This window comes from Amblyraja radiata, chromosome 22, assembly GCF_010909765.2.
Source record: "Amblyraja radiata isolate CabotCenter1 chromosome 22, sAmbRad1.1.pri, whole genome shotgun sequence".
NCBI classification, from domain to species: Eukaryota; Metazoa; Chordata; class Chondrichthyes; order Rajiformes; family Rajidae; genus Amblyraja; species Amblyraja radiata.
The window spans coordinates 20,002,918-20,029,518 of NC_045977.1; the positions used below are offsets into that span (position 1 = coordinate 20,002,918).

The 26,601-nt window shown below is 42.3% G+C and overlaps 1 protein-coding gene across 2 annotated transcripts in view; it reads left to right on the top strand.

The window, feature by feature from the left end:
• The window catches only part of prkar1b (protein kinase cAMP-dependent type I regulatory subunit beta), a 99,489-nt gene extending 88,270 nt beyond the window's left edge, over nt 1-11,219 (top strand). For both annotated transcript variants that reach the window (XM_033040544.1, XM_033040545.1), the window contains 2 exons: nt 6,848-6,929; nt 9,862-11,219. In XM_033040544.1, the coding sequence (XP_032896435.1) occupies nt 6,848-6,929; nt 9,862-10,034 (255 nt within the window). In that variant the 3' untranslated portion in view covers nt 10,035-11,219. The remainder of the gene's footprint in view (nt 1-6,847; nt 6,930-9,861) is intronic.
• Nucleotides 11,220-26,601: the final 15,382 nt, after the last annotated feature.

The following is a 26,601-nucleotide window of genomic DNA, read 5'->3' on the forward strand; positions in this document are numbered from 1 at the left end:
GCAGTGTTGAGTACATGCCCAATTGGGGATTTTAGTTTGTGGCTTCTGATTGTACTTTGTACTTTATTTGGTTAACTGCTAAACCAAGACCAAAGTTCTGAAAACAATTAATATAATCTGGCACCTGATTCAAATGTTATTGTAAACCAAGCTGAGTGAATTCTACCTTTATTCTTAATGGTATTCATTATTTTGACCCTATAATCTTTTAAACCAGTCACTGATTTTGAAGCTAGTTGTCAAAAAATAAACGTGAAGAAGTATCTGCCCAAGGCAAGATATATATGCACGCACACAAGTCTGTGCTTGTTTAAGACCTCATTGGAAGGTACGACGTATTCAATAGAGCAATTGGTGTGGAAGCATTTGCACTTTCATAGAACTTTTTTTTAATCACAATTTTTTTTAATGGAAGGCGGATGATAAAGTAATTAGCGATCAGACTGGGAAATATCTACCTGGAAACTAAATAAGTATTGATTGCAAAATATTCCATATTTTTACTTTCACTATGTAATAAGATATTAAGTAGTTGGGTCTTCTCACTGACAAAGTGATATTTAAGCATTTTCATTTCTGGATTGGGCCCACAGTAGATTTTATTTTGTTATCCTGGATGACTGCTGCTGTTAGTTTTTAGTAACCCTTTGTCTTCTCACAGAATATAGTCAGCAAGATGATTCTTTGTTTTAATAGCAGTGAATAGAAACCTACAATATCGGCCCGAATAAGGTGTAAAACTTGGCAGAACAACTTAGTTAAGTGAACAGTGCAAAAGATTCTGCCATTCTCCACATTGAATTAGTTTAGGAAAAATTCAGAGGCGACCTTACAGAATTTTTGAAAACATAGTTTTCTGATTCTGAAAGACTGATCCTTCTAGATACACAGGGAATATTTTGATTTTAGCTTGCAATTGAAAAACAAGTTGACAGTACTTCAAACTTGCCACTTTCAGGCTTACCTGTTGCTCATTCAAATTTCAAAGGTGGGAGCAACTCAGGGCACCAAGAATTGGAGTGAGCATCTCCTCAGGTAGGCTGAGCTGAGAATTAAAAGCAACTATGTCTATCCCAGCACTACCAGCAAGTCCCAACAATTTAGTGAGACAGTAATGCTCCCCAAAAAATGTTCCCGGCAGAAGGGTTGGTGTGGATCAGGAAAACAGATCTGGAAATTGCCCATCCTGGTTCGCCACATATCATTTAGCACCGAAAATTTTAATAAAACACTGAAATTCTCTAAAACAAGAGAAAAAAACTGGAGACTCTCAGCAGATCAGGCTGCATCCGTGAAAAGATAAATAGAGTTAGCATTTTCGCTTCAAGACTATGTCAGAAGTTACAATGGTTGTGGTTTAACTTATGGCTGCATTTTCGATAGAAAACTATCAGATATATGACTTGTCTAGAGTGCATAACATTATCTCAATGGTACAGGAAAAATAATGGGATTTTTAACCTGCGTACGTTATATTAAGATAGACACAAAATGCTGGAGAAACGTCACCCATTCATTCTCTCCAGTTACTCCAGCATTTTGTGTCTATCTTTGATTTAAACCAGCATCTGCAGTTCTTTCCTATACATTATATTAAATGTCTTCAGTAGTTGAAATCGGTTTCAGCTCTCTATACCAAAATACTTTGGTCACTTCAAATAAGTTACTTGATTTATGCTGCCTCACCCGCTGAGTTTCCCCAGCATTTTTGTGTACCTTCAAATAAGTTACATATCAGTTTGTTTTAGCCTCGATATCCATTCTCAAACCCAACCCCCTATGTATGCACATCTCAATTTTAATTTGAGTAGAGCTGGACACGCTTGGAAACTCTAAATCGGGAAAGCGTTCTTATTTTGACTTGTTGCAGTTGGTATACATTATGCAATGGTATTATTTTGTAATTTAAAATACTTGTAGAAATCTTATCAATTTCTGGTTTTGCTTTCACTACACCTGGAATTGCCTGCTATAGAAGACTGAAAATCCGTCGAATCATTGTAAAATTATGACTTTAAAAATCATTGACGCAGAGAGATGGGGTCCTTATACAGATCACCCTTCTTATTATCTTTTCCTTTTATCATCGGAAGGATCTTCTGCTATAGATCAACCTCCAATTCATTAAACATGAAAACTTTAGACTTTACTGAGACAGTGCGGAAACAGGCCATTCAGCCCACGGAGTCCATGCCGACCAACGATTAGCCTGTACACTAACACTATCCTACACACTAGGGACAATTTACAATTTTTTGCCAAACATAGAAACATAGAAAATAGGTGCAGGAGTAGGCCATTCAGCCTTTCGAGCCTGCACCGCCATTCAATATGATCATGGCTGATCATCCAACTCAGTATCCCGTACCTGCCTTCTCTCCATACCCCCTGATCCCTTTAGCCACAAGGGCCACATCTAACTCCCTCTTAAATATAGCCAATGAACTGGCCTCAACTACCTTCTGTGGCAGAGAATTCCAGAGATTCACCACATCTCTGTGTGAAAAATGTTTTTCTCATCTCGGTCCTAAAAGATTTCCCCCTTATCCTTAAACTGTGACCCCTTGTTCTGGACTTCCCCAACATCGGGAACAATCTTCCTGCATCTAGCCTGTCCAACCCCTTAAGAATTTTGTACGTTTCTATAAGATCCCCCCTCAATCTTCCAAATCCTAGCGAGTACAAGCCGAGTCTATCCAGTCTTTCTTCATATGAAAGTCCTGACATCCCAGGAATCAGTGGTGAACCTTCTCTGTGCTCCCTCCATGGCAAGAATGTCTTTCCTCAGATTAGGAGACCAAAACTGTACGCAATACTCCAGGTGTGGTCTCACCAAGACCCTGTACAACTGCAGTAGAACCTTCCTGCTCCTATACTCAAATCCTTTTGCATGAATGCTAACATACCATTCGCTTTCTTCACTGCCTGCTGCACCTGCATGCCTACTTTTAATGACTGGTGTACCATAACACCCAGGTCTCGTTGCATCTCCCCTTTTCCTAATCGGCCACCACTTTCCTGTTTTTGCCGCCAAAGTGGATAACCTCACATTTATCCACATTATACTGCATCTGCCATGCATTTGCCCACTCACCCAGCCTATCCAAGTCACCTTGCAGCCTCCTAGCATCCTCCTCACAGCTAACACTGCCCCCCAGCTTCGTGTCATCCGCAAACTTGGAGATGTTGCATTCAATTCCCTCGTCCAAATCATTAATATATATTGTAAATAGCTGGGGTCCCATTACATTACATTAGCTACCCTCCAATCCTCAGGAATTACTCCAGAATCTAAAGAGTTTTGAAAAGTGATCACTAATGCATCCACTATTTCTGGGGCTACTTCCTTAAGTACTCTGGGCTGCAGCCTATCTGGCCGTGGGGATTTATCGGCCTTTAATCCATTCAATTTACCTAACACCACTTCCAGGCTAACCTGGATTTCACTCAGTTCCTCCATCTCATTTGACCCCCGGTCCCCTGCTATTTCCGGCAGATTATTTATGTCTTCCTTAGTGAAGACAGAACCAAAGTAGTTATTAATTGGTCTGCCATGTCCTTGTTCCCCATGATCAATTCACCTGTTTCTGACTGCAAGGGACCTACATTCGTTTTAACTAATCTTTTTCTCTTCACACATCTATAAAAACATTTGCAGTCAGTTTTTATGTTCCCTGCCAGTTTTCTTTCATAATCTATTTTCCCTTTCCTAATTAAGCCCTTTGTCCTCCTCTGCTGGACTGTGAAGTTCTCCCAGTCCTCTGGTAGGCTGCTTTTTCTAGCTAATTTGTATGCTTCATCTTTTGTTTTGATACTATCCCTGATTTCCCTTGTTATCCACGGATGCACTACCTTCCCTGATTTATTCTTTTGCCAAACTGGGATGAACATTTGTTTTAGTTCATCCATGCAGTCTTTAAATGCCTTCCATTGCATATCCACCGTCAATCCTTTAAGAATCAATTGCCAGTCTATCTTGGCCAATTCACGTCTCATACTGTCAAAGTTACCTTTCTTAAGTTCAGAACCCTTGTTTCTGAATTAACTATGTAACTCTCCATCCTAATAAAGAACTCAACCATATTATGGTCACTCTTGCCCAAGGGGCCACGCACAACAAGACTGTCCAAAGCCACTAACTTACAAACCTGTATGTCTTCGGAGTGTGGGAGGAAACCGGAGCAGCCAAAGAAAATACACAGTCACAGGGAAAACGTACAAGCTCCGTACAGACAGCAGTCAGCATCAAACCTCTGGCACTGTAAGGCAGCAAGTCTCCCGCTGCAGCGCCGTGTCACCCCCCCTAAATTGAACTTATTGTTCAATTTAAGTGGCACCCTTCCTGAAGCAGTGTAGGTGAATATTTTCGTATTTTTCCGTGACTTTCTATGCACAAACACTCTTCATTTATCAATGTCATGTTATCTTGTTTGACAGTAAGTAATGTATTAAGCAATCAGATGCTTTTGCATAAATTGCTGAACTGTTCTGCTGGTATAGATGAAGGCAAATAAGGGCATTCCGTTCTGTTAGATGTGACTCACTGTTAAATGATATTCTGTAGACAATCAAACTGACCTTTCAGAGTGGCTTTCTGTGGGAAGAAATTTCTGGGGGGGAAAATCAATGCCATTTGGACATTTTTATGATTAAATTAGATTAGTTTATTATTGTCAGCAGTTGGGATTTAAGGCTACTTCACATGATATGCAAGGACACAAACTTTCCAGATCAGCATATAACCTGCTACACTATTCCAAGTATAAAAGAGAGTTTTATACTTGTATATTCAAATGATGCAGGCATTAATTGTTAATGCCACCGCCTCCTCCACTCAACAGTTATTACTCAGAATAATTTTCATAACACAGTTGTAAAGCAACTTTGAAGCTTAGATGAAAGATTGAAGAGAATGGGATGGTGTGCTCTATATTCTGGTGATGGCAAGAGAAATAATTTAGTTAAAAAGAATCGACTGCAAATGCTGTTAATCTGAAATCAAATCTGAAAGGACACAAACATGTCATTGTCTTTAAGAAAAAAAGTATGTAAGAACCCTTTGTGGCATCTGTGAAGTGAAATATGAGTCAGCTTTATAATAAGGTTGAATGAAGCAGGGGTTGGGAATAAGCATTCTTGGAAAAGATGTGATAACTGAAATAGTACGCAGGAAAAATATATTTAAAAAATACTAATGAAAAATAACTCGAAAATACTGGAAATGCACAGTTTAATCACTATGAGGAAAGAACACATGTTTTTGTGTGGGGGTATTTGGAAACTGGAAAGTGTTCCAGAACTCTTTGACAGCAAGGCCTGTGTACAAACTGCTCATTTTGAAAATGGTTCCTGCATCCACCTGATGCAAAGTGGCAAGGCAGTCTGTGGTCCATGCATGACTTAGTGCCAAGGAAGCACTAGTGTTGGAATGAACCCTGCCCAGGAAACAGAAATAAATCCAATAGCTGGCTCAAGCATGCTTGCCGGTTTAGTAAACTGTTCTGTCAAAAACGAAATATCTTTACAATTTAGAACATTTTAAAAAAAACATTGAAAAAGTGTATACATTTTTGAATTTGAAAGCACATTATATGGGTTTTTTAAATAGAATTGCCTGAACCGAACCATCAACAGTTCCGCTTGTTTGAATGACCAGTTCTGACCTGGCACAGGTTCAGTGAGGAGATTACTGCAAGCTCACATTCAGCTGCTGGACTCTGGGTCCAACTTGGAGCATTGTCAGGAAATCGCTGAAGAAGAGCAGCCAGCAGGTTATGGATCTTCACTTTTGCATGGGAATCCCCAACATGATGATGCTCACTGAGCTTACAGCATTCTTTATAACCCCAGTGAGCTCAAATATAGACAAAAAGGCAGGACGCAACGGATGAACGGGGGGAGAAAAATGCAATAAACAGCAGAAATGACATTGCCACAGTCATAGTTAATGTATGTAATATCTAACAAAACTATAACGGAAAAAGTTAGTAGATGTTTATTATTCCTGCGAGTAAAGCCTTTCATATTCTCTTTGATATGTTCAACTGACTCTGATTCTAAATTAAAGGGGGGGGGGTGGGAGGAGGGGGAGGTGTGGGGGGGGGGGGGGTGGTCGCAGCAGACGCAGCTCGCACCCTGCTTACCCCGCACCTTCAGCTTTCGGCCTCACGCAGCAGCTCCGGGTCCCACTCCGACTTCACTCAGAGGCCGCATGCTGCTCACTGTCCGTACATTGCTCACTCTCTGCACGCTGCTCACGGACTCAGCCCCGCCTCTGGGGATTTTTCCCCCGCGGGTGCTGGAAGGGGCGTTACCTTCATGGTGACTGACAGGCGAGAAGTCCAATCTGCTGATCTCACGATTTTTTAAACCTTCATAAATTTTCTAATATTTCACCGATCGGAACAACCGGTTGGTGCGCTTAGAGTAGAGGTGAAAAAATCCTAGCGATTTAGGGTACCGTTTTTGCACAAATTTTTTTTTTTAATGCAAACCGGAAGAGGACAAGATGAGAAGTTTAGTAATAGTATAGATAAAACATTTTGTGAAGGACATTTATTTTGACGTGTATTAATATTTTATGATATTTGTGTGAAAATTGAGATATAGGCCAAAATAATATGCTTTACCATGGATGGTACAGGATAATATTAACATTTTACTAATATTTTTCTATTGAAAACGTACCCGTAAGTTGGAATAGATAATCATGTGAATGGATGGTATTCACTATGAATTTAAAGACCCAGCACGGAATCCTATTCTGGTTGTTTGCTCCTATCACTTGATTGTTTAAAAAAAATGTGTTTTGAATTTTCATGTACAATTCATCAATTTTATTCACTAGGGCACAGCTTCAGTGCTACAGCGCAGATCTGATAATGAAGAATATGTGGAGGTTGGGAGACTAGGGCCATCAGACTATTTTGGTAAGTGTCTACTTAAGGTTTGTTTCCAAATGAAAATTAAGTGGTTAGTTGTTTACATAAAATGTTAAATTATTTAACTAAATCACATAAATTAACTAGGATTTTGACGTGATGAATATTTGTGCTTCCCTCATGACTTGATATTATTTCTCTATTTATAAGAAATACAGAATCGGTCATCAACTGGTTAACGATATGGGCACAAGATGAATTGATTTTACTAGCTGTAGGTTTGTCACTTAAAAGCATTTTACATGGCTGTGAAAATTTTAAAAATCTCTTTAGAAAAAATCTCTTTTTTAAAAAAACAAAAAAATTCTAGCGTATTAAAAAAAGTGAGAATCAATAACATTGAATACTTTCATTGGTATTTAATGCAGATTTGTTTGCTTGTTCCTCTTGAAATAACCTGTATAATTTCCAGTGGAAGTTATTGTGGGCTTTGAAAATTTGTAAATATGCGAACAGACTGGCTCAGAAAAGTTCGACTCCAATCAAGTGTATAACAGCATTCACAAAAACGTAATTACATTTTGTAAATTGTCACAATGCTATGTGTGGAATTCCTTTAACTGATACCTTCAGCTCTTAGACATTTATATGAAGGCAAAAGCAAAAACTGTTAAACAACAAACACAACAAAACCATTTTGACATTCTTGAAAAATATGCAAAATGATAAAGTAATCACATTTTGTCTTTGCCATTGGTTAATTCTCAGTATGTGCATTGGTACCTTTGTAATTAAATGTTTCTGCATCGTTAGATGCTAATGATTTGGAGCAAAAAAGCAAACTGCGGAAGGAACTTAGCAGGTCGGGCAGCGTCTATAGGGGGGAAGGAATTGTTGCCATTTTGGCACATGAAATGTCAAAAATTCCTTCCCCCCTCACAGATTCTGCTAAACCAACTGAGTTCCTCCACCAATTTGTTTTTTTTTTGTCTTTCCCCCCAGTGTCCAGCATCTACAGACTCTTGTGTCTCCAATGATTAGAAGCTTGCGGTAGAAATTGGAATTTGTTACATCTCATTTATGAACACAAAGTTGGCCAGTTTCAGGGACTGATACAGACTTGGGGAATAGAGACAGCACCCGTAGTCAGGATCAACCCCGGGTCTCTGGCACTGTAAGGCAGCAACCCTACCGCTGTGACGCTATGCCACCCATATTTAGTAGCTAATTAACCTACATTTTTGGGATATGGGAGGGCATCAGAGCATCTAGACAAAGCCCACATGATCACAGGGAGAATGTGCAAACTCCGTACAGACCCTGAATCCCTCGGTTAAAGTCCGCAAGTACAGTTGATTTCACTCCAATGGGCTCCAGGAGCTTTAATGCGAAATGCATCCTTTGCATTCCATGTACCCTGTGAATAAATATCTAAAAATTTGCAATGCTCACAGAAAGTCCTCGGTCAAATTCATGGTTTCCATTAAGTTCAAACGCAGGACACATTAAAATGTGCTGACTAACCAGCCAATGCTTTTGGACTAAAGAGATTCAGCTTCCACTTGAATCTATGCAAAGTTATTCTTAAAGGATGTTCATAGCAAAACAGATTTGTTCAGATAAACTGATTACTGATGTCTGCCCAAATAGGTTTGGATCATCTTGGATGTCTAAATCACCACAGATTCCACCAGGAGGCACTAAATAACAATCAGGAGCATTAAACCTGGCTAATGGCACTGGCCTCTCTCCTTACAGAGGTTATTCTAACATTCCCTATTTTTAAAGCTGCATTAAGGCTAACTGTCTTGGCACAGATTAGAGGAAGTAAGCCTGGCCTTTTTATTTATATGGTCAACATAAATTGCTTTTTAAATCCCTTACAACATTGCCAGGTAAATTTTCTCTCTTCTGCTTCCCAGTTCAAATTCCTTGGGTGAATTTTTTGTCAGCTGGAGACATTAAGTAAAGGAATATCTAAAGGTGACAGGCACTCTAACTCAATTTGAGCGTGCTCAGCCTTTAAATGGCCTTCCCTAGTTGTCTATGTTTCTAAGAGTCAATTCAATCCTAGTTTGTTAGGCTGAATCGCGAAATTATAGGTCTCCATTATTTGTACTTAGTATCGTAGTACGAAATTCAATAACTCCCTAGAACACTTGCAAGGTTTGTTTGGTGATAATTGTCATAAGAATCCAATCTAACAATTTGGAAATGGAGTTTGTTTAAGAAATGAACTGCAGATGCTGGAAAATCGAAGGTAGACAAAAATGCTGGAGAAACTCAGCGGGTGAGGCAGCATCTATGGAGCGAAGGAAATAGACAACGTTTCGGGTCGAAACCCTTCTTCAGACTGATGTGAGGGTGGGGGAGGGGGGGGTGGATGAAGAAAGGAAGAGGTGGAGCCAGTGGGCTGAGGGAGAGCTGAGAAGGGGAGGAGAAAGTAGGGACTACCTGAAATTAGAGAAGTCAATGTTCATACCGCTGGGGTGCAAACTGCCCAAGTGAAATATGAGGAATTTGGACATGGAAACGGGCTCTCCGGCCCACCGAGTCCACGCCGACCGTTAATCACCCGCTCACACTAGTTCTATGTTATCCCACTTTTTCATCCATGTTCTACACACTAGGGACAATTTACATAGCCCAATTAACCTACAAACCCACAGGCCTTGGGATGTGGGAGAAAACCAGAGCACCTGGAGGAAACCCACACAGTCACAGTGAAAACATGCAAATTCCACGTAGACTGCACCCGAGGTCATGATCGAATCTGGGTCTCTGACGCTGTGAGGCAGCAACTGTGCTGCATTTCTCGTTTGTTTTTTTTAATTTCAAGGTCCTGAACCAATCAAGTAGTCTATTCTTTGTGTAAGGTATTCTTCATAAACTGAAAGAGCTTGTATAACTTAATGCGTCGTGTAATGTGTGAACATTAATATGATGTCATGTTCATTCTAACCACCTCGTTGGTACTTAGGTGAAATTGCCCTCATGTTGAATCGGCCGCGAGCAGCAACTGTAGTTGCACGTGGACCGCTGAAGTGCGTCAAGTTGGATCGTCCACGCTTTGAACGGGTTCTGGGTCCATGCTCTGAAATCCTTAAGCGAAATATTCAACGATATAATAGTTTCATTTCTCTAACTGTTTGAGACTCTTGTACGCAATTGCTGACTTGTGTTATCTCGTGCACTTGAACTTGAGTGGTGTCGCGTAGCTTTATGCAAATAAGTTGCATATTACATGTTTTATGTCAGTAACATTCGAAACAAACTTAACTACTTTTGAAAGGCCGTTAGAAGCAGGGTGACCATGAAGTAGGGATCTCTGTGAATGAAAGCTCAAATTTGTTGCATTTGTAAGTGATATTTAATAATGGGTTCAATTTTATTGCTTAATTTGCTGCAATAGGACAGAACAACATCTGAATAAACTTGTAGGTGGCCAAGTACATTGCTAGTTAATGCAACTTGTTTCTCTGTTTATAGCTGTTTCAAAAGATGTTGCATGTCAATTGCATACATCAAATGACTTGAAGTTCTGAATCTAAGAGCTAAATGGGTGATGATGTTTTATTCTTGACCATACAGCTGACTTTGATCATAAATGTAAAGAATGTTATGTTTCGTGGCCAATTTTAATGATTGCATTTATTTGGAAAAACATTGAGAAACTGTGACACGGTTGTACGCTTCAAGAGTTACATTAATGGAACATTCTTCAAATTTGTGAGTTTTCCTTATTTCATGTGCATATTCAAGCTTGGGGGTCAAGTCTTGTTTATTATTTAAACATGCATCCTCTTTCAAGCTGCTTCTGCCAGAATCCGCGATCTTGTCAGTGACGACTTGCAAGGTGTGGCAGGCATTTTTATTTGTGTGCACTGAAGTATAATCATTAATGTCTGAAGTGGGGGGTCCTCAATCAGCTCTGCTTTCCAGTGCAGTCTCGGTGATCTTGCAGCTGTTTCTGAGGTCTTGAGGAACAGGTTCCAGCATTTTAAGTTTTTGTGTTTTTTAAAAATGTCTAAAACAAACTTCACAATGAAGGTTTATGATATTTTGTGTACTCTTCTTTTACACTTATTTATATATATTTTTTAATTAGCTATTTTTATTTTATGAAACATTGGTCTGATCTTAAGAACTTATTTAATTGTGGTCTATTTCACACGTAGTAAGCAGATTCCAGAATATTGCTTTTGATCCTCAGCTGCATATTCAGTATGGCATGTAATTCAGTTTAAAAAGTTACTATTCTCTCAATAATAATGGTATATTTTCTATAATTTTATGTAATGCCTTTGCTTTCTCGTCAAATAAAGCATCACGAACATGTGTTGTTGTGTTTATATTTTTCTTTGTTTAAAAATAAGCACTGTTACAATTAACTGATTAAGTCTTTTAAAGCTCCCCTGAAACCATGTTTGACACAGTTATGTGTATCCATGTGACTGCATAGTCGTTGACATGTCTGACAGCTATAACATGAACTGAATATGTCATATGGCATTACACAGATGTGAACAACTTTGAGGGGGGGGGGGGGGGGGGGGGGGGGAGAGAGGGAGAGTGGTAGAGGATTGCAATCTATATTTACCATGAAGTGTATTGGGAGAAAACATTTTGAAACCTGCTTCTTTTATTGAATATCAGTACATCGTTTATCTTTGTAGGAAGCAGTTTTGTAGGTATAAAATTTCAAATGTACATGACAAGAGGTTATTTACAATTATTTTAAACCCCAGTTATTTCCTCGTTTCACTTTTGCCAAGGTTGAACAGATTCTTACGTGCAAAGTTCCTCTCCTGCTGTCCATCTGTTTGGTTGAATTCCTAACACTAGCACAATGGATAATAGCAGAAATTCTTACTTCATCAATTGGTCTCAATCTTATAATGTAATGGACATTATTTTATTTTCCTTATTATAACTTCCTGTTAAATTATCTATAAGATTTGAGCTTAATAGTTTATTGAACAGCAAATAGATCTGAGGTACAAATATAATAAAAAGGAACTGCAGATGTTGGTTGATACCAAAGATTGACACAATGCTGGTGTAACTCAGCTGGCCAGGCAACATCTCTGGAGAATATGGATAGGTGATGTTTCAGGTCAGGACCCTTCTTTGTACCTTTCCATTTTCTCCAGAGATGCTGCCTGACCCACTGAGTTACACCAGCATTTTCTGTCTATGTGAGGTTCAAATATTGCAAGCTGCTTTGGGAGATCAGATCCATAATCTCACGTTTTTAAGTATGATGAGTCAACTGTGCTGTTATTAAAATTGTGCTGGTATTTTGGTGTTTTGTTGTTAGCAAAAACCTGCTGAATGTCTTTACTTTGTACAGTGTATGGGTGTACCTTGTACCTTCCGAAGAGTCCACCTAAAAGTTGGACAATTTTGTACTGGACAATTTTTTTTTTTTTATACATTCATCAAGCCAATTAATCCACAAACCTGTATGTCTTTGGAATGTGGGAGGAAACCGAAGATCTTGGTGAAAACCCAGGCAGGTCACGGAGAGAACGAACAAACTCCGTACCGACACCCACCACCCCCCGTCAGGATCGAAACCGGGTCTCCGGTACTGCAAGGCAGCAACTCTACCGCTGCACCACCTTGATACTCAATGATAAAATAAAATAGATAGGCACAAAATGCTGGAGTAACTCAGCAAGTCAGGCAGCATACCTGGAGAACATGGATAGGTGGTGTTTTGGGTTGGGACACTTCTTCAGATTGATTGATAAAGTACATGTCCGTTTACACCAGAATGCTCTTTAAGTGTCTTGGCCTGCAATGTCACCCATTCCTTCCCTCCAAGATGCTGCTGGGAATCCTGCTGAGTTACTCCAACATTTTGTGTATCTTCAGTCTAAACCAGCATCTGCAGTTCCTAGATAATATATGAAAACTGTTTGATTTGCAGACTGAAGATACCATATGGAGTATCTTTTGTAATGACATTTCAGCCCTAAAGTGTTTGTTTTGCATTTTGTATTTTTCAAAGTCCTATTGCACACAATGTCCATCTTTTTGCATTTTATAATTTTTTTCCTCATACCTATAAGATGAATAAAATCTTCATTTTCTTAGCTCATGGTATTATGTTTCAGGTCCGAGGTTTCGTTTATTTTAGCTTGTAGAAAATTTCTTACTGGATCCAAAGTGGATGGCCTCACATGATATCTAATTTGCCACAGTTTTGCCCATTATTCCGTTTAAGTGTCTCCAGTCAGCTAAGATGGAGCCAGGCTTCTGTAAGTAACAGTAAGTGTGGCTTTGCTGGGGAAGTTTGGTCATGTATGAATATTCCTGTACAAGAGTGTAACGACACAGTGGCGCAGCGGCCCGAGTCACTGCTTCACAGCGCCAGAGACCCAGGTTCGATCCTGACCTCGGGTGCCATCTGTGTAGAGTATGTACGTTCTCCCTGTGACCCCGTGGGTTTGCTCCCGTTTCCTCCCACGTCTCAAAGACATGCGGGTTTGTAGGTTAATTGGCCTCTGTAAATTGCCCCTAGCGTGTAGGGAGTAGATAAGAAAGTGGTATAACACAGAACTAGTGTGAGGAAGTGATCAATGGTCAGCATAGACTTGGTAGGGCCAAGGGCCTGTTTCCATGCTCTCCTTAAACTAAACTGAAACTAAAACGCAATGACTAGATGACATGGTTAGCTATGATTAAATGATACCTGATCCCATTTAGTATCTGTTAAACTTGTTCCACTGCCCTGCAAAGCTTCAGAACATGGAGTAATGGAAGTGATTGGGGAAGACAGCTACATGTTTGTAGCTCGTAGAGCATGGGAGGATGAACACGGGACAATAATTGCTTGTGATGGGAAATGTTGAAGAGGAGTGCTTCAATTGCAGTAAAGTGCTTTAGGTCACTCTGCAGTTGTGAAAGGTGATATGCTTGTGCAAGTATTCCTTTGTATTTGGAAAGTATGTTGTTTTATGTTGGTGGTCTCGGATGATAGTTCAAAAATCCTGTTCCTGGGAGTAAAAGGCTTAAAATTCTCTGGCACCGTTCCCTTAATTTAAAGATTCTCAACCACCGGAGGTCTAAAGCTGCAGATTTAAAAAAATTATATTTTAAATATCAAAACCTGAAAATTAAGCCAAAATAAATATCGAGTAAAAGCTTAAGGTACAATATTTTATTTGTCAGTGAGGAGTGTTATGGATAATTTAAGGTCCCTCGAGTTCAAGGATAACTTTCCTTCGTGAGGCAGCACAGTGGTGCAGCTGGTAGATTTGCTGCCTCACAGCGTCGGAGACCTGGGTTTAATCTGATATTGAGCGCTCTTTCTGTGGAGTTTGTACGTTCTCCATATGACCGAGAGGGGTTCCTCCAGGTGGGGATTCAAGTTCAAGTTTGCGTTTATTGTCACTTAGCCAATTAAGGTACAGTGAAATTTGAGTTACCATACAGCCATACTAAGTGAAAAGCAACAATACACACAGCCACATAAAATAAAATTTAGCATAAACATCCACCACAGTGGAATCAACATTCCTCATTGTGATGGAAGGCAATGAAGTTCAGTCACCTTCCTCCTTGGTTCACCTATGGTCGTGGCCTTTGAACCTTCCGCAGTCGCTGCTGCTGATGGTCCAATGTTCAAGCTCTCATGTCGGGATGATCGAAATTCCGGCTTTGGGACGGATCAGAACACTCTGAGCTCCGGGCTGGCCTCTTCTTACCGGAGACCGGGCTTCACGGTGTTAAAGTCCGCAGGCCCTGTGGTTGGAGCACTTTCGCTGGCGATCCTCGGCAAAGGCTCGCCCGCTCCGTGATGTTAAAGTCTGCGCCGCACCCTCGGCTTGAGGCACGGGGCCGGTCTCCAGGAAAGGCCGCACCACTCCACGTTGTTAGACTGCAGGGGGGGATGGAAAAACACGGTAAAAAATCGCATCTCTGTCAAGGTAAGTGGCTGGCAAAAGTTTCCCCCGATCCCTCACCCTCCACATAAAACATACCAAGAAACATTGAAACATACATTCAAGACATACTTAATAAAACAATAAAAACAGAAGGGACAAGACAGACTGTTGGTGAGGCGGCCATCCCACATCCCAAAGACATGCAGGTTTAAGGTAATTGGTCAACCAATTTTCTATCCACGTTAACACTCTACCCCCAATACCATGTGCCCTAATTTTGCCCACTAATCTATGTGGGACCTTATCAAATGCTTTCTGAAAGTCCAGGCACACAACATCCACTGGCTCTCCCTTGTCCATTTTCCTAGTTACATCCTCAAAAAATTCCAGAAGATTAGTCAAGCATGATTTCCCCTTCGTAAATCCATGCAGACTCGGACCGATCCTGTTACTGCTATTCAAATGTGCCGCTATTTCATCTTTTATAATTGACTCCAGCATCTTCCCCACCACCGATGTCAGGTTAACTGGTCTATAATTCCCTGTTTTCTTAAAAAGTGGGATAACATTAGCTACCCTCCAATCCACAGGAACTGACCCTGAATCTATAGAACATTGGAAAATGATCACCAATGCGTCCACGATTTCGAGAGCCACTTCCTTAAGTACCCTGGGATGCAGACCATCAGGCCCTGGGGATTTATCAGCCTTCAGTCCCATCAGTCTACCCAACACCATTTCCTAATGTGGATTTCCTTCAGTTCCTCCGCCACCCCAGATCCTCTAGCCACTAGTCCATCAGGGAGATTGTTTGTGTCCTCCTTAGTGAAGGATGTGGTGGCTTCGGAGATAATGCAGAAAAGCTTTACCAGAATGCTGCCTGGATTAGCTACATGGTGAAACTGGGCAGACTTGCATTATTTTCTCTGCAACACACAATGTTTGATGGAGACCTGGTAGAAGTATTTTAAATTCTGAGAGGCAAAGATAGGATGGACAGTGATAAACTTATCCCCAGGGTGGAAATGTCAAAGACTAAAGGGCATAGCTTTAAGGTGAGAGAGCAAACATTGAATGAAGATGAGCAAAGCATGTTTTTTTGCACAAGCTACCAGGGGTGGTGGTGGAAGCAGATACTATTGTGGAGTTTAAGAAGCTTCTTGGATAGATAGGTATGCAGGGATATATATGACATGAAGGCAGAGGAGATTAATTTGGTTTATTGTCAGGTAGCATGAAAAGCTTTTTGTTGCGTGCTACAAACCTGTCCGTGGAAAGACTGCATGATTACAATCGAGCTGTCCACGGTGTACAGATACAGGATGAAGGAAATAACGTTCAGTGCAAGGTAAAGTCCGATTAAAGATGGTCTGAGGGTCTCCAATGGGGTAGATGGGAGGTCAGGACCACTCTCTAGTTGTTAATAGGATGGTTCAGTTGCCTGATAAGAGCTGGGAAGAAACAGTCCCTGAATCTGGAGGTATGTGTTTTGAAACCTCTGTGCCTCTTGCCTGAAGGGAGAGGGGAGAAGAGGGAGTGACTGAGGACCTTGATTATGCTGGTGGCCTTACCGAGGCAGCTTGTTCCAGTTTAACTTGGCATTATGTTTGGCACGGACATTGTGGGCCGAATGGCCTGTTCCTATGCTGTACTGTTCCATGCATATTCTATGCCCTTGTGTAATGTAGAGCAGCAGAGCCCTACCACTTGCTCCAAGCCGTGCAGACAGGGAGGTGAGACCTCCTTTAGCTCTCTCCTATTGTTATGTGTCCTGATCGCTGTGACATTTCTTAGTCCCTGGCCATGACTTCTATTCATTTTTCCCAGAGATCAAGTGAAACAAAGCTTGGTGTAATCCACATTGCCATCCCACGTGGCAGATCCATGCTGAGAGTTGGGGGTGTGCATAATTAGTCTTAATAAAGCCTTTGTTTTTACTGAAAAGTTTTATGTGGCCGATTCATTTGATGTGTCCTAAACGTACACAAAGTTCCCTCCTGGAGGCCCAGATAGAGTGGATGTAGAGAGCACATTTCCACTAGTGGGAGAGTCTAGGATCAGAGGGCTCAGAATAAAAAGACATAACTTTAGAAAGGAGATCTCTTTATCCAGAGGGTGGTGAATCTGTGGAATTCATTGCCACAGACGCTGTGAAGGCCAAGTCAATAGATATATTTGAGGCGGAAATTGACAGATTCTTGCATCGGAAGGAACTGCAGATGCTGGTTTACATCGAAGACAGACGCAAAATGCTGGAGTAACACAGCAGGTCAGGCAGCGAAGAAAGGTCTCATCCTGAAATGTCACCTATTCCTTTCTCCAGAGATGCTACCTGTCCCGCTGAGTTACTCAAGCATCTTGTGTCTATTGACAGATTCTTGATTGGTAAGGATGTCAGGGATTATGGGGAGAAGGCTGGAGAATGGGGTTAAGAGGGAAAGATAGATCAGCCATTATTGAATTGCAGAGTAGATGGGCCGAATATCTTAATTCTGCTCCAATAACTTATGAACTTATTATGAACTGCTGCCTGTATTTGTATACATTGTGTGTGCAAGCAAAGAATTTCACTGTGCCTAGTCACGTGTGACAAAGTAATCCTATTCCCATTCCTCTTGTGTAAAACAAGAAGATAACTGTAAAAAGAGCAGCAATTGATTGAACGAGTCAGAATACTGTGACGATTGTGATTGACTGGCCTCTCGAGTTGCATCTTTCCAGCAAAGATGCTTCTAAATCTTTCCTCAAAGTTGTTTTTACTCTGCTGGGCTTTGGAGAAGAACATGGCCATATAAAGTGGCCACTTCCACACTGAAACTATTCTCCAGAGACCGATGAAGTAATCAGATCCTAATTCCATTCTTTTGTGTGTAAATGTTCAGCGGGGATTTCTGTTGTAATTCAAATACACTCGAACGGATTTTGTTCCAGGCTGTTTCATTGCAACCTGCAAGTTTTCAGTGGAAAGGGCTGCATAATTAGGTGGTGAAGTGCTGAATAATGACAATAGTGTATTTTGCAGATGAGATGAATGTACATTCAGTGCTACAGTATGGCAACATTGCTGCCAGAAGAGGCAACTCAACAGTACGAGGCCTTTTACTAAACTTACCTTTTAGGGTCACAATCATAGAGTCATACAGCATGGAAACAGGTCCTTCGGCCCAACTTGCCCACACTGACCAACATGTCCCATCTACACCAGTCCCACCTGCCTGTGTTTGGCCCACGTCCCTCTAAACCTATCCTATCCATGTACCTGTCTAAATGAAAGAATTTCATTGTTCCCTTGTTGGTGCACAACACCGAAGATACACACAAAATGCTGGAGTAACTTGGAGGGGCAGGCAGCATCTCTGGAGAAAAGGAATAGATTACGTTTTCGGGACCCTTCTTCAGTCAGAGGAGAGAGAAATGAGAGATATAGGTACATAAAATAAATCAACGAAAGATAAGCAAAATACAACGATGATCAAGGAAAGGTGGAGCCCATAATGGTCCATTGCAGGCTGTGGGGAAGGTGATCATTGTTTTTTGCTTATCTTTCATCAGTTGTTCTCTGTACCTTCTATATCTCTCGTGTCCCTCTCCCCTGACTTTCAGTCTGAAGAATGGTCTCAACCCGAAACATGACCTATCCCTTTTCTCCAGAGATGCTGCCTGACCCGCTGAATTACTCCAGCATTTTGTGTATCTTCAGTGTAAACCAACATCTGCAGTTCCTTCCTGACAAGAATTGATTCTCTCAACTCTTTTTATTTGGTTTAGAGATACAGCATGGATACAGACCCTTCTGGCCCAGCGATCGCCTGTACACGATCAAACCTGTACGTCTTTGCGATGTGGACGGAAACTGGAGCACCCTGAGAAAACCCACGTGGTCACGAGGAGAACGTGCTAACTCCTGATGCCTGGATCGAACCCGGGTCTCTGGTGCTGCAAGGCAGCAATTCTACCATTGTACTACTGTGCCATTGGTCTTAACTAATACTCTGCCCAAATGTAGCTGTGAAAAGGTTTGGTAGCTTATGACCTAAAGTTAGCAACATTGCGTCCCGATCCGAAACGTCACCTATCCATGTTCTCCAGGGGATGCTGCCTGACCTGCCTTGTTACTCCAGCACTTTGTGTCAGTTTTTGATATAAACATTGAATTGTCCAATTTTAGCAACGAGTTGATCCAGGGTTTGGTGAAACGGTTGCCTAGTCTACGCTTGGTTTCATCAACGTAAAGGAGGCCACATTGGGAGCACCGGATGCGGATGCAGTAGATGAGGTTGGAAGAGGTGCACGTGAACCGCTGTCTCAACTTGAAGGGCGATGGGAGGAAGCGGAGGGGCAGGTGCGACATCTGTTAACTTCTTTCCGTAGACAAAAGGGCACTGGGATCCTCATCAAAGCTGTGCAGCCAAGCTGAGATACAGAAGACGGATAAAGAAGCAGGAAATGGTAACAGCAAACGAGAAAGACATGAAAGGATTTCCGGATAGAAGCGACCAAAAAGGATTTGGCAGTGATTACTGATCATACCCCGAAAGCATCTGGTGAGTGCGAAGCACTTATCAGCTGTAAATCAGTGCTCAGATACCTCTGGAGGGCATTGGATTACAAGTCAGAACAAATTGTATTGACAGTGTACAGATGGATGGCAACATTTTGTCTGAAGGATCGCACAGAGTTTGGTTTCACTACGTAAGGGCGGAGAGAAGGAGCCATGAAAAACGAAGCTTTAAGGAATCTCAAGCAACCCATTATCACCAACGGAAACACACCAAGAGGTGGAGTGCCCAACTCCAAGCCTTGTGTAGGAAGGAATGCAGATGTTGGTTTACACCGACGATAGACACAAAATGCTGGAGTAACTCAGTGGGACAGGCAGTATCTCTGGACAAGGAGAATAGGTGATGTTTCAGGACAGGACCTTGCTTCAGTCTGAAAGTAGAGGTGGTGGGGGGGGGGGGGGGGGGGCTTGAGGACTGCAGTTGAAACTCTAGTGGAGTGTAGAAGCAAAGAATTGCAGGTGCTAAGATACAACAAAAGGACACAAAGTGCTGGAGTAACAGCGAGTCAGGCAGCATCTCTGGAGTGCCGACCTGAAATGTCGCCTATCTTCGTCCTCCGAAGATGTTGCCTGACCTGTTGAGTTACTCCAGCACTTTGTGTCTTTCTCTCGGGCAGTTCCATTGTCCTCACTGCTGATTTTGAGGTCCAAGACCTTGTTTGATTTGTAGATAATTGTAAAATTGTAAACTCCATCAAAGAGTTGTCCTGGCCAATGTCGACACTTCAAAGTTTGACGTAATTCCCCCATCATGACACCATGCTTGCTTAGATTACTATTTTCCAAATGCGCTATTCTCCATCTTCCAACCTACCTCATTGTGGTACTCACACTTTTTTTTAATCTGCACTTTCTCTGTCGCTGTTACACAATATTCCACACTGTATTTATTATCTCTTTTGCACCACCTGATGTACTCATATCTGGTCTAATCTGCCTGGATTGCCCATGAAACTAAGTTTTTTACTGCATCCCAGTACAGGTGACAATAATAAACCGATAACAATACCAATTTATTCCAACAATTCCCACAGCCTGTCACGGGTGGTGGTGCAAGCAGATATGATAAGAGCGTTGAAGCGGTTTTTAGATAGGCACGTGGATATGCAGGAAATAAAGGGATATGGACCACGGCCAGGCAGAGGAGATTAGTTTAACTTGGCAAGATACAAACTGCTGGAGTAACTCAGTAGGTCAGGCAGCATCCCTGGAGAACATGGATAGAGGACATTTACAGGTCGGGACCCTTAGACCCGAAGGATGCTGACTTGAAACGTCACCCATCCATGTTGGCCAGGAGTGATGCCTGACCCAGCTGAGTTACGCCAGCAATTTGTGTCTGTCTTCAGATGGGGAGGTAAATTTGCTTCTGTAAATTGCCCCTAGTGTGTTGGACACACAACTAGTATGAATGGGTGGTACACAAATATGCTGGAGAAACTCAGCGGATGCAGCAGCATCTATGGAGCAAAGGAAATAGGCAACGTTTCGGGCCGAAACCCTGCATTTTTGTGTACCTTCGATTTTCCAGCATCTGCAGTTCTTTCTTAAACACATAGTATGAATGGGTGATCAATTGTCAGCATGGACTCAATGGGTCGAAGGGCCTGTTCCACGATGTATCTTTTAACTAAACTAAAATTAAAACTAAGATGTCATATTGGTAGTTTTGCAATTCTCCAAAGCCTAAGGTTTTTTTTGAAGATTGCACCCACTACATTTAGCAGCGTGGTGTGTAAGATTCCATGAGAGCTAGACAGGCTTAGTGTTGAGAGAATCTTTCCCTGATGGAGGAGTTCAGTACAAAGAGACATTGTCCTGGAATAATGAGTTGCCCATTTAAGACGAAGGAATTTCTTCTCATTGTGTATCTTTGAAATTCTCCGCTCCAAAGAGCTTTGGGTGCCGAGTCACCGAATATATCCTGGACCAAGCTAGTTTTGGACTGTGGGTGGGGGTTCAAGAGTCGCAAGAAAGAAGGGAGAGTTCAGGTCAAGATCAGATTCGCCTTAAGGAACTGTTCTTGGTTTTTCTTACGTTCTTATAAAAGTTGTGTTCTTGATGCTGTGGCATGAATGAATTTACATAGTGATTTGCCACACCCACTTCTGAGTAATTCAAAGTGTGCTTTCTGCACAGTTTACTTCTTATGTTGGGCCTCTGTTTTCAGATAGTACATAAGAATGCACGGGTGGGTTTAAACTAAATAGTGGAGGGGGGGGGGGGGGGGGGATTTACAAATTGGGAGTATAAAGGCAGTTAAAGGGGAAGTGAGTACAGGAAAAGTTACAAAAGGCTTCCGAATTAATGGGAAGAAAAGTTCGAGAAGGGATAAGAGAGTAAGTTCAGGGCCAATAGTGACCGGTGCGAGAGGGGAGGTGAATACCGAAGTTAAAGTGTTGTATATGAATGCGCGGAGTATAAGAAATAATGTGGATGAGCTTGAGGCTCAGTTAGAAATTGGCAAGTATGATGTTGTGGGAATTACAGACATGGCTGCAAGAGGGCCAGGGCTGGGAACTGAATATTCAGGGGTATACGTCCTATCGAAAAGACAGACAGGTGGGCAGAGGGGGTGGGGTAGCTCTGTTGGTAAGGATTGAAATTCAGTTCCTTGCGGGGGGGGGGGGGGGGGGGGGGGTGACATAGAATTAGGAGATGTAGAGTCAGTATGGATAGAACTGAGGAATTGTAATGGTTAAAAGACCCTAATGGGAGTTATCCACAGGCCCCCAAACTATAGCCTGGATATAGGGTGCAAGTTGAATCTAGGGTTAAAATTGGCATGTCGCAAAGGTAATGCTACGGTGGTTATGGGAGATTTCAACATGCAGGTAGACTGGGAAAATCAGGTTGGTACTGGACCCCAAGAAAGGGAGCTTGTGGAGTGCCTCCGAGATGGATTCTTGGTGCAGCTTGTACTGGAGGCTACCAGGGAGAAGGCAATTCTGGATTTATTGTTGTGTAATCAACCAGATTTGATAAGGGAACTCAAGGTAAAGGAGCCAATAGGATGTAGTGACCATAATATGATAAGTTTTAATCTACAATTTGAGAGGGAAAAGGGAAAATCGGAAGTGTCAGTATTACAGTTGAGCAAAGGGGACCATGGAGGCATGAGGGAGGAGCTGGCCAAAGTTGACTGGAAAGTGACCCTAGCAGGGATGACGGTGGAACAACAATGGCAGGTATTTCTGGGAATAGTACAGATGGTGCAGGATCAGTTCATTCCAAAGAGGAAGAAAGATTCTAAGGCGAGTAAGAGGCAACCGTGGCTGACAAGGGAAGTTAAGGACAGTATAAAAATAAAAGAGAAGAATAACATAGCAAAGATGAGCTGGGAAGCCAGAGGATTGGGAAACTTTTAAAGAGCAACAGAAGGTAACTAAAAAGGCAATAAGGGGAGAAAAGATGAGGTACGAAGGTAAGCTAGCCAAGAATATAAAGGAGGATAGTAAAAGCTTCTTTAGGCATATGAAGAGGAAAATATTAGTTAAGATAAATGTGGGTCCCTTGAAGACAGAAACCGGTGAATTTATTATGGGGAACAAGGAAATGGCAGACGAGTTGAACAGGTACTTTGGATCTGTCTTCACTAAGGAAAGCACAAACAATTTCTCAGATGTACTAGTGGCCAGAGGACCTAGGATGACAGAGGAACTGAAGGTAGTTCACATTCGGCAGGAAATGGTGTTGGGTAGACTGATGGGACTGAAGGCTGATAAATCCCCAGGGCTTGATGGTCTGCATCCCAAGGTACTTAAGGAAGTGGCTCTAGAATTCGTGGACGCATTGGTGATCATTTTCCAATGTTCTATAGATTCAGGGTCATTTCCTGTGGATTGGAGGGTAGCTAATGTTGTCCCACTTTTTAAGAAAGGAGGGAGAGAGAAAACAGCGAATTAAAAGTAACATTAGCAAATTAGCAGATGACACAAAGCTGGGTGGCAGTGTGAACTGTGAGGAGGATGCTATGAGGATGCAGGGTGACTTGGACAGGTTGGGTGAGTGGGCAGATGCATGGCAGATGCAGTTTAATGTGGATAAATGTGAGGTTATCCAGTTTGGTGGCAAGAACAGGCAGGCAGATTATTATCTGAATGGTGTCAAGTTAGGAAAATGGGAAGTACAATGGGATCTGAGTGTCCTTGTTCATCAGTCACTGAAAGTAAGCATGCAGGTACAGCCTGACTCAAGTCCAAAACGAAGACATCTATGAGCTCCCTCATCGAGTTCCAATACGCAGACGACAAATGTGTTGCAGCTCTCTCAGAAAATTAACTGCAACAGATCCTGACTGCCTTCAACAGTGCCATACACGAAACTTGGACTTACCATCAACTCCAAGATGACTCAGGTTATCTATCAATCGTCACCAACTGAGACAAATCGGATAGAACCGTCAATTCAACTTAGTGAAACCACCCTGGAAAATGCGGATCACTTTCCGTACCTTGCAAGTCTCCTCTCCTCCAATGTTGACCCTTGATGCCGAGATCCAACATCATCTTAAGTGTGCTGGAACAGCTTTTGGACATCTTCAAACGAGAGTCTTTCAAAATCGTGACATCTGAACAGATACCGAAATGTTAGTGTACAAAGCAGTGGTGATTCCAACGCTCCTGTATGCATCAGAAACCTGGACAACATACCAACGCCATCTGAAAACATTTGAAAAGTTCCATCAACGATGGCTTCGAAGCAGCTTAAGTATCAGTTGGGAAGACAGAAGAACCAACATCAGCGTGCTGAATGATGCCATAAAATCAAGCATCGAAGCCTTCGTCATCAAGAACTAACTAGGATGGGTCGGTCATGTTGTTCGGATGGAAGACGAGCTTCTACCAAAGCAAACCTTCTACTCCCAGCTTAAAGAAGGCAAATGGAAAAGAGGCGGACAAAAGAAGAGATTCAAAGACGCCTTAAAATCCAGCATGAAGAAATGTGTAATCCACATCAAAAAACAATACAATACAATACCGTTTATTTGTCATTTGAACCTCACATGAAGTTCAAACGAAATTTGGTTTCTGCAGTCATACAAGAAAAGAACCAAGACACACACCAACACAATTTACACAAACATCCATCACAGTGAATCTCCTCCTCACTGTGATGGAAGGCAAAGTCTTGTCTCTCCCCTGCTCTCCACTCCTCTCCCAAAGTCAAAGTCAAAGCCCCCGGCGGGCACTAGCGAGTCCCACGGCCACTTAAAGCCGCGCCGGGCGATGTAAGGCCCTGCTCCAGGTCCCAATGTTGGAGCCCCCGGCGGGCGCTAGCAAAGTCCCGCGGCTGTTTAAGCCGCGCTGGGCGATGTAAGGCCCCGCTCCAGGTCACTCTCAACCCCGCAATTTGGGCTGGAGAAGTCGCCGTTGCTGATGCCCCGCAAAGCAGTCTCCCACCGGGGACCCGCGAGCTCCCGGTGTCACCATCCACCGGAGTCGGGTCGCAGCAGCGCGCCACCGCAGCTCTCCACGCTCCGAAGCTGGCCAGCTCCACGGTGGTAGGTCCGCAGCTCCACCGGCTCCGTGACTTGAGCTGTCGTTCCGGTTGGAGGCCTCTCCACGGCGCTAGGCCCCAACGGCAATGGAGACCCAACAGGTAAATGGTTGGTTCCCCGTACAGGGAAGAGATCTAAAAGTTTCCCCCACCCACCCCCCCGCCATCCACACATACACAGTTAAAAACCCACCACAAACTATACCCTCAACAGGACAATAAAATAAAAAAAGACAGACGGACTGCAGAGGCTGCTGCGACGTCGGTTGCACCGCCAACCCACCATTGGTTTCCCAATCGACTATTGGTTATTTTAGTTTAGTTTAGTTTATTGTCACGTGTACCGAGATACAGTGAAAAGCTTTTTTGATGCGAGCTACCCAGTCAGGGGAAAGACAATACATGATTGCAATCGAGCCGTCCACAGTGTACAGATACAAGATAAAGGGAATAACGTTTAGTGCACAATACTCTAAATGCGGCCTCACCAACGTCTTATACAACTGTAACATGACCTCCCAACGTTTATATTAAATGATTTGATCGATGAAGGCCAATGTACCAAAAGCCTTTTTGACCATCCTATCAACAAACTATGCAGCTGCATTCCTAAATCCCTCTGCTCGACAACTGCTCCCAAAATGGAACACCTCATATTTCTCAGTATTCAATTCCATCAATAATTCCTCAGCCCACCAGGCCAAGATCCTGCTGCAATTTTTGACAACCATCTTCACTATCTAAAATACCACCCACTTTTGTGTTATCTGCAAACTTGCTAACCATGCCTTGTATGTTCTCATCCAAATCTTTGATATAGATGACAAACAGTAACAGGCCCAGCACCGAAACTTGAGGCACACCACTAGTCACAGGCCTCCAGTCTGAAAAGCAACCTTCCACCATCATCCTCTGCTTCCTTCCATGAAGCCAATTTTCTATCCATTAGTATTTCTCCTTGAATCCTATGGGATCTAACCTTCCAGAGCAGCCTACCATACAGAGCCTTGTCAAATGCCTCACTAAAATCCATGTATACAACAACTACTGGTCCGCGTTCATCGACCTATTTGGTCACTTCCTCAAAAAACTCAATCAGATTCACGAGACACAAACTCCCACATACAAAACCATATTGACTATCCCTAATCAGCCATTGTCCAACTAAATGCCTGTATATTCTTTCCCTCAGAATACTTTCTAGTAACTTTCCACCCACACACGTTAAACTCACTGGCCTGTTTTTCCCAGCCTTTTCCCTACCAACTCTTCCTGAATAGTGATGCAATATTTGCATCCCACCAGTCTTCTGGCACCTCGCCTATATTTAACAACGACTCATAAATCTCCGCGAGGGCTCCTGCAATTTCCTCTCTAGCTTTCCACAGTGTCCTTGGATATATTTGATCAGGCCCGGGAGTTTTGTCTATCTTCATACATGTCAGGACCTTCAGCACCTCTGCGATCACAATACTGACTACTCTCAAGGCACTTCCAGCGACTACCTCAAGATCCCCTGTCCTTTTGTCTTTCTCCATGGTAAAAACAGAGGAGAAATACTTGTTGAGGACATTGCCCATCTCCTGCGGCCACACAGAATTGAACGATTTGATTCCTGAGGGGTCCCACACTCTCTCTGGTTACCCTTTTTCCCTTTATGTGCTTATAAAATCTTAGGATTATCCTTAATACTCTTGGGATTTTCCTCAATATCTCTTGGGATTATCCTTAATTTAGTAGTTATTTTGTACTGTACCGTTCTATG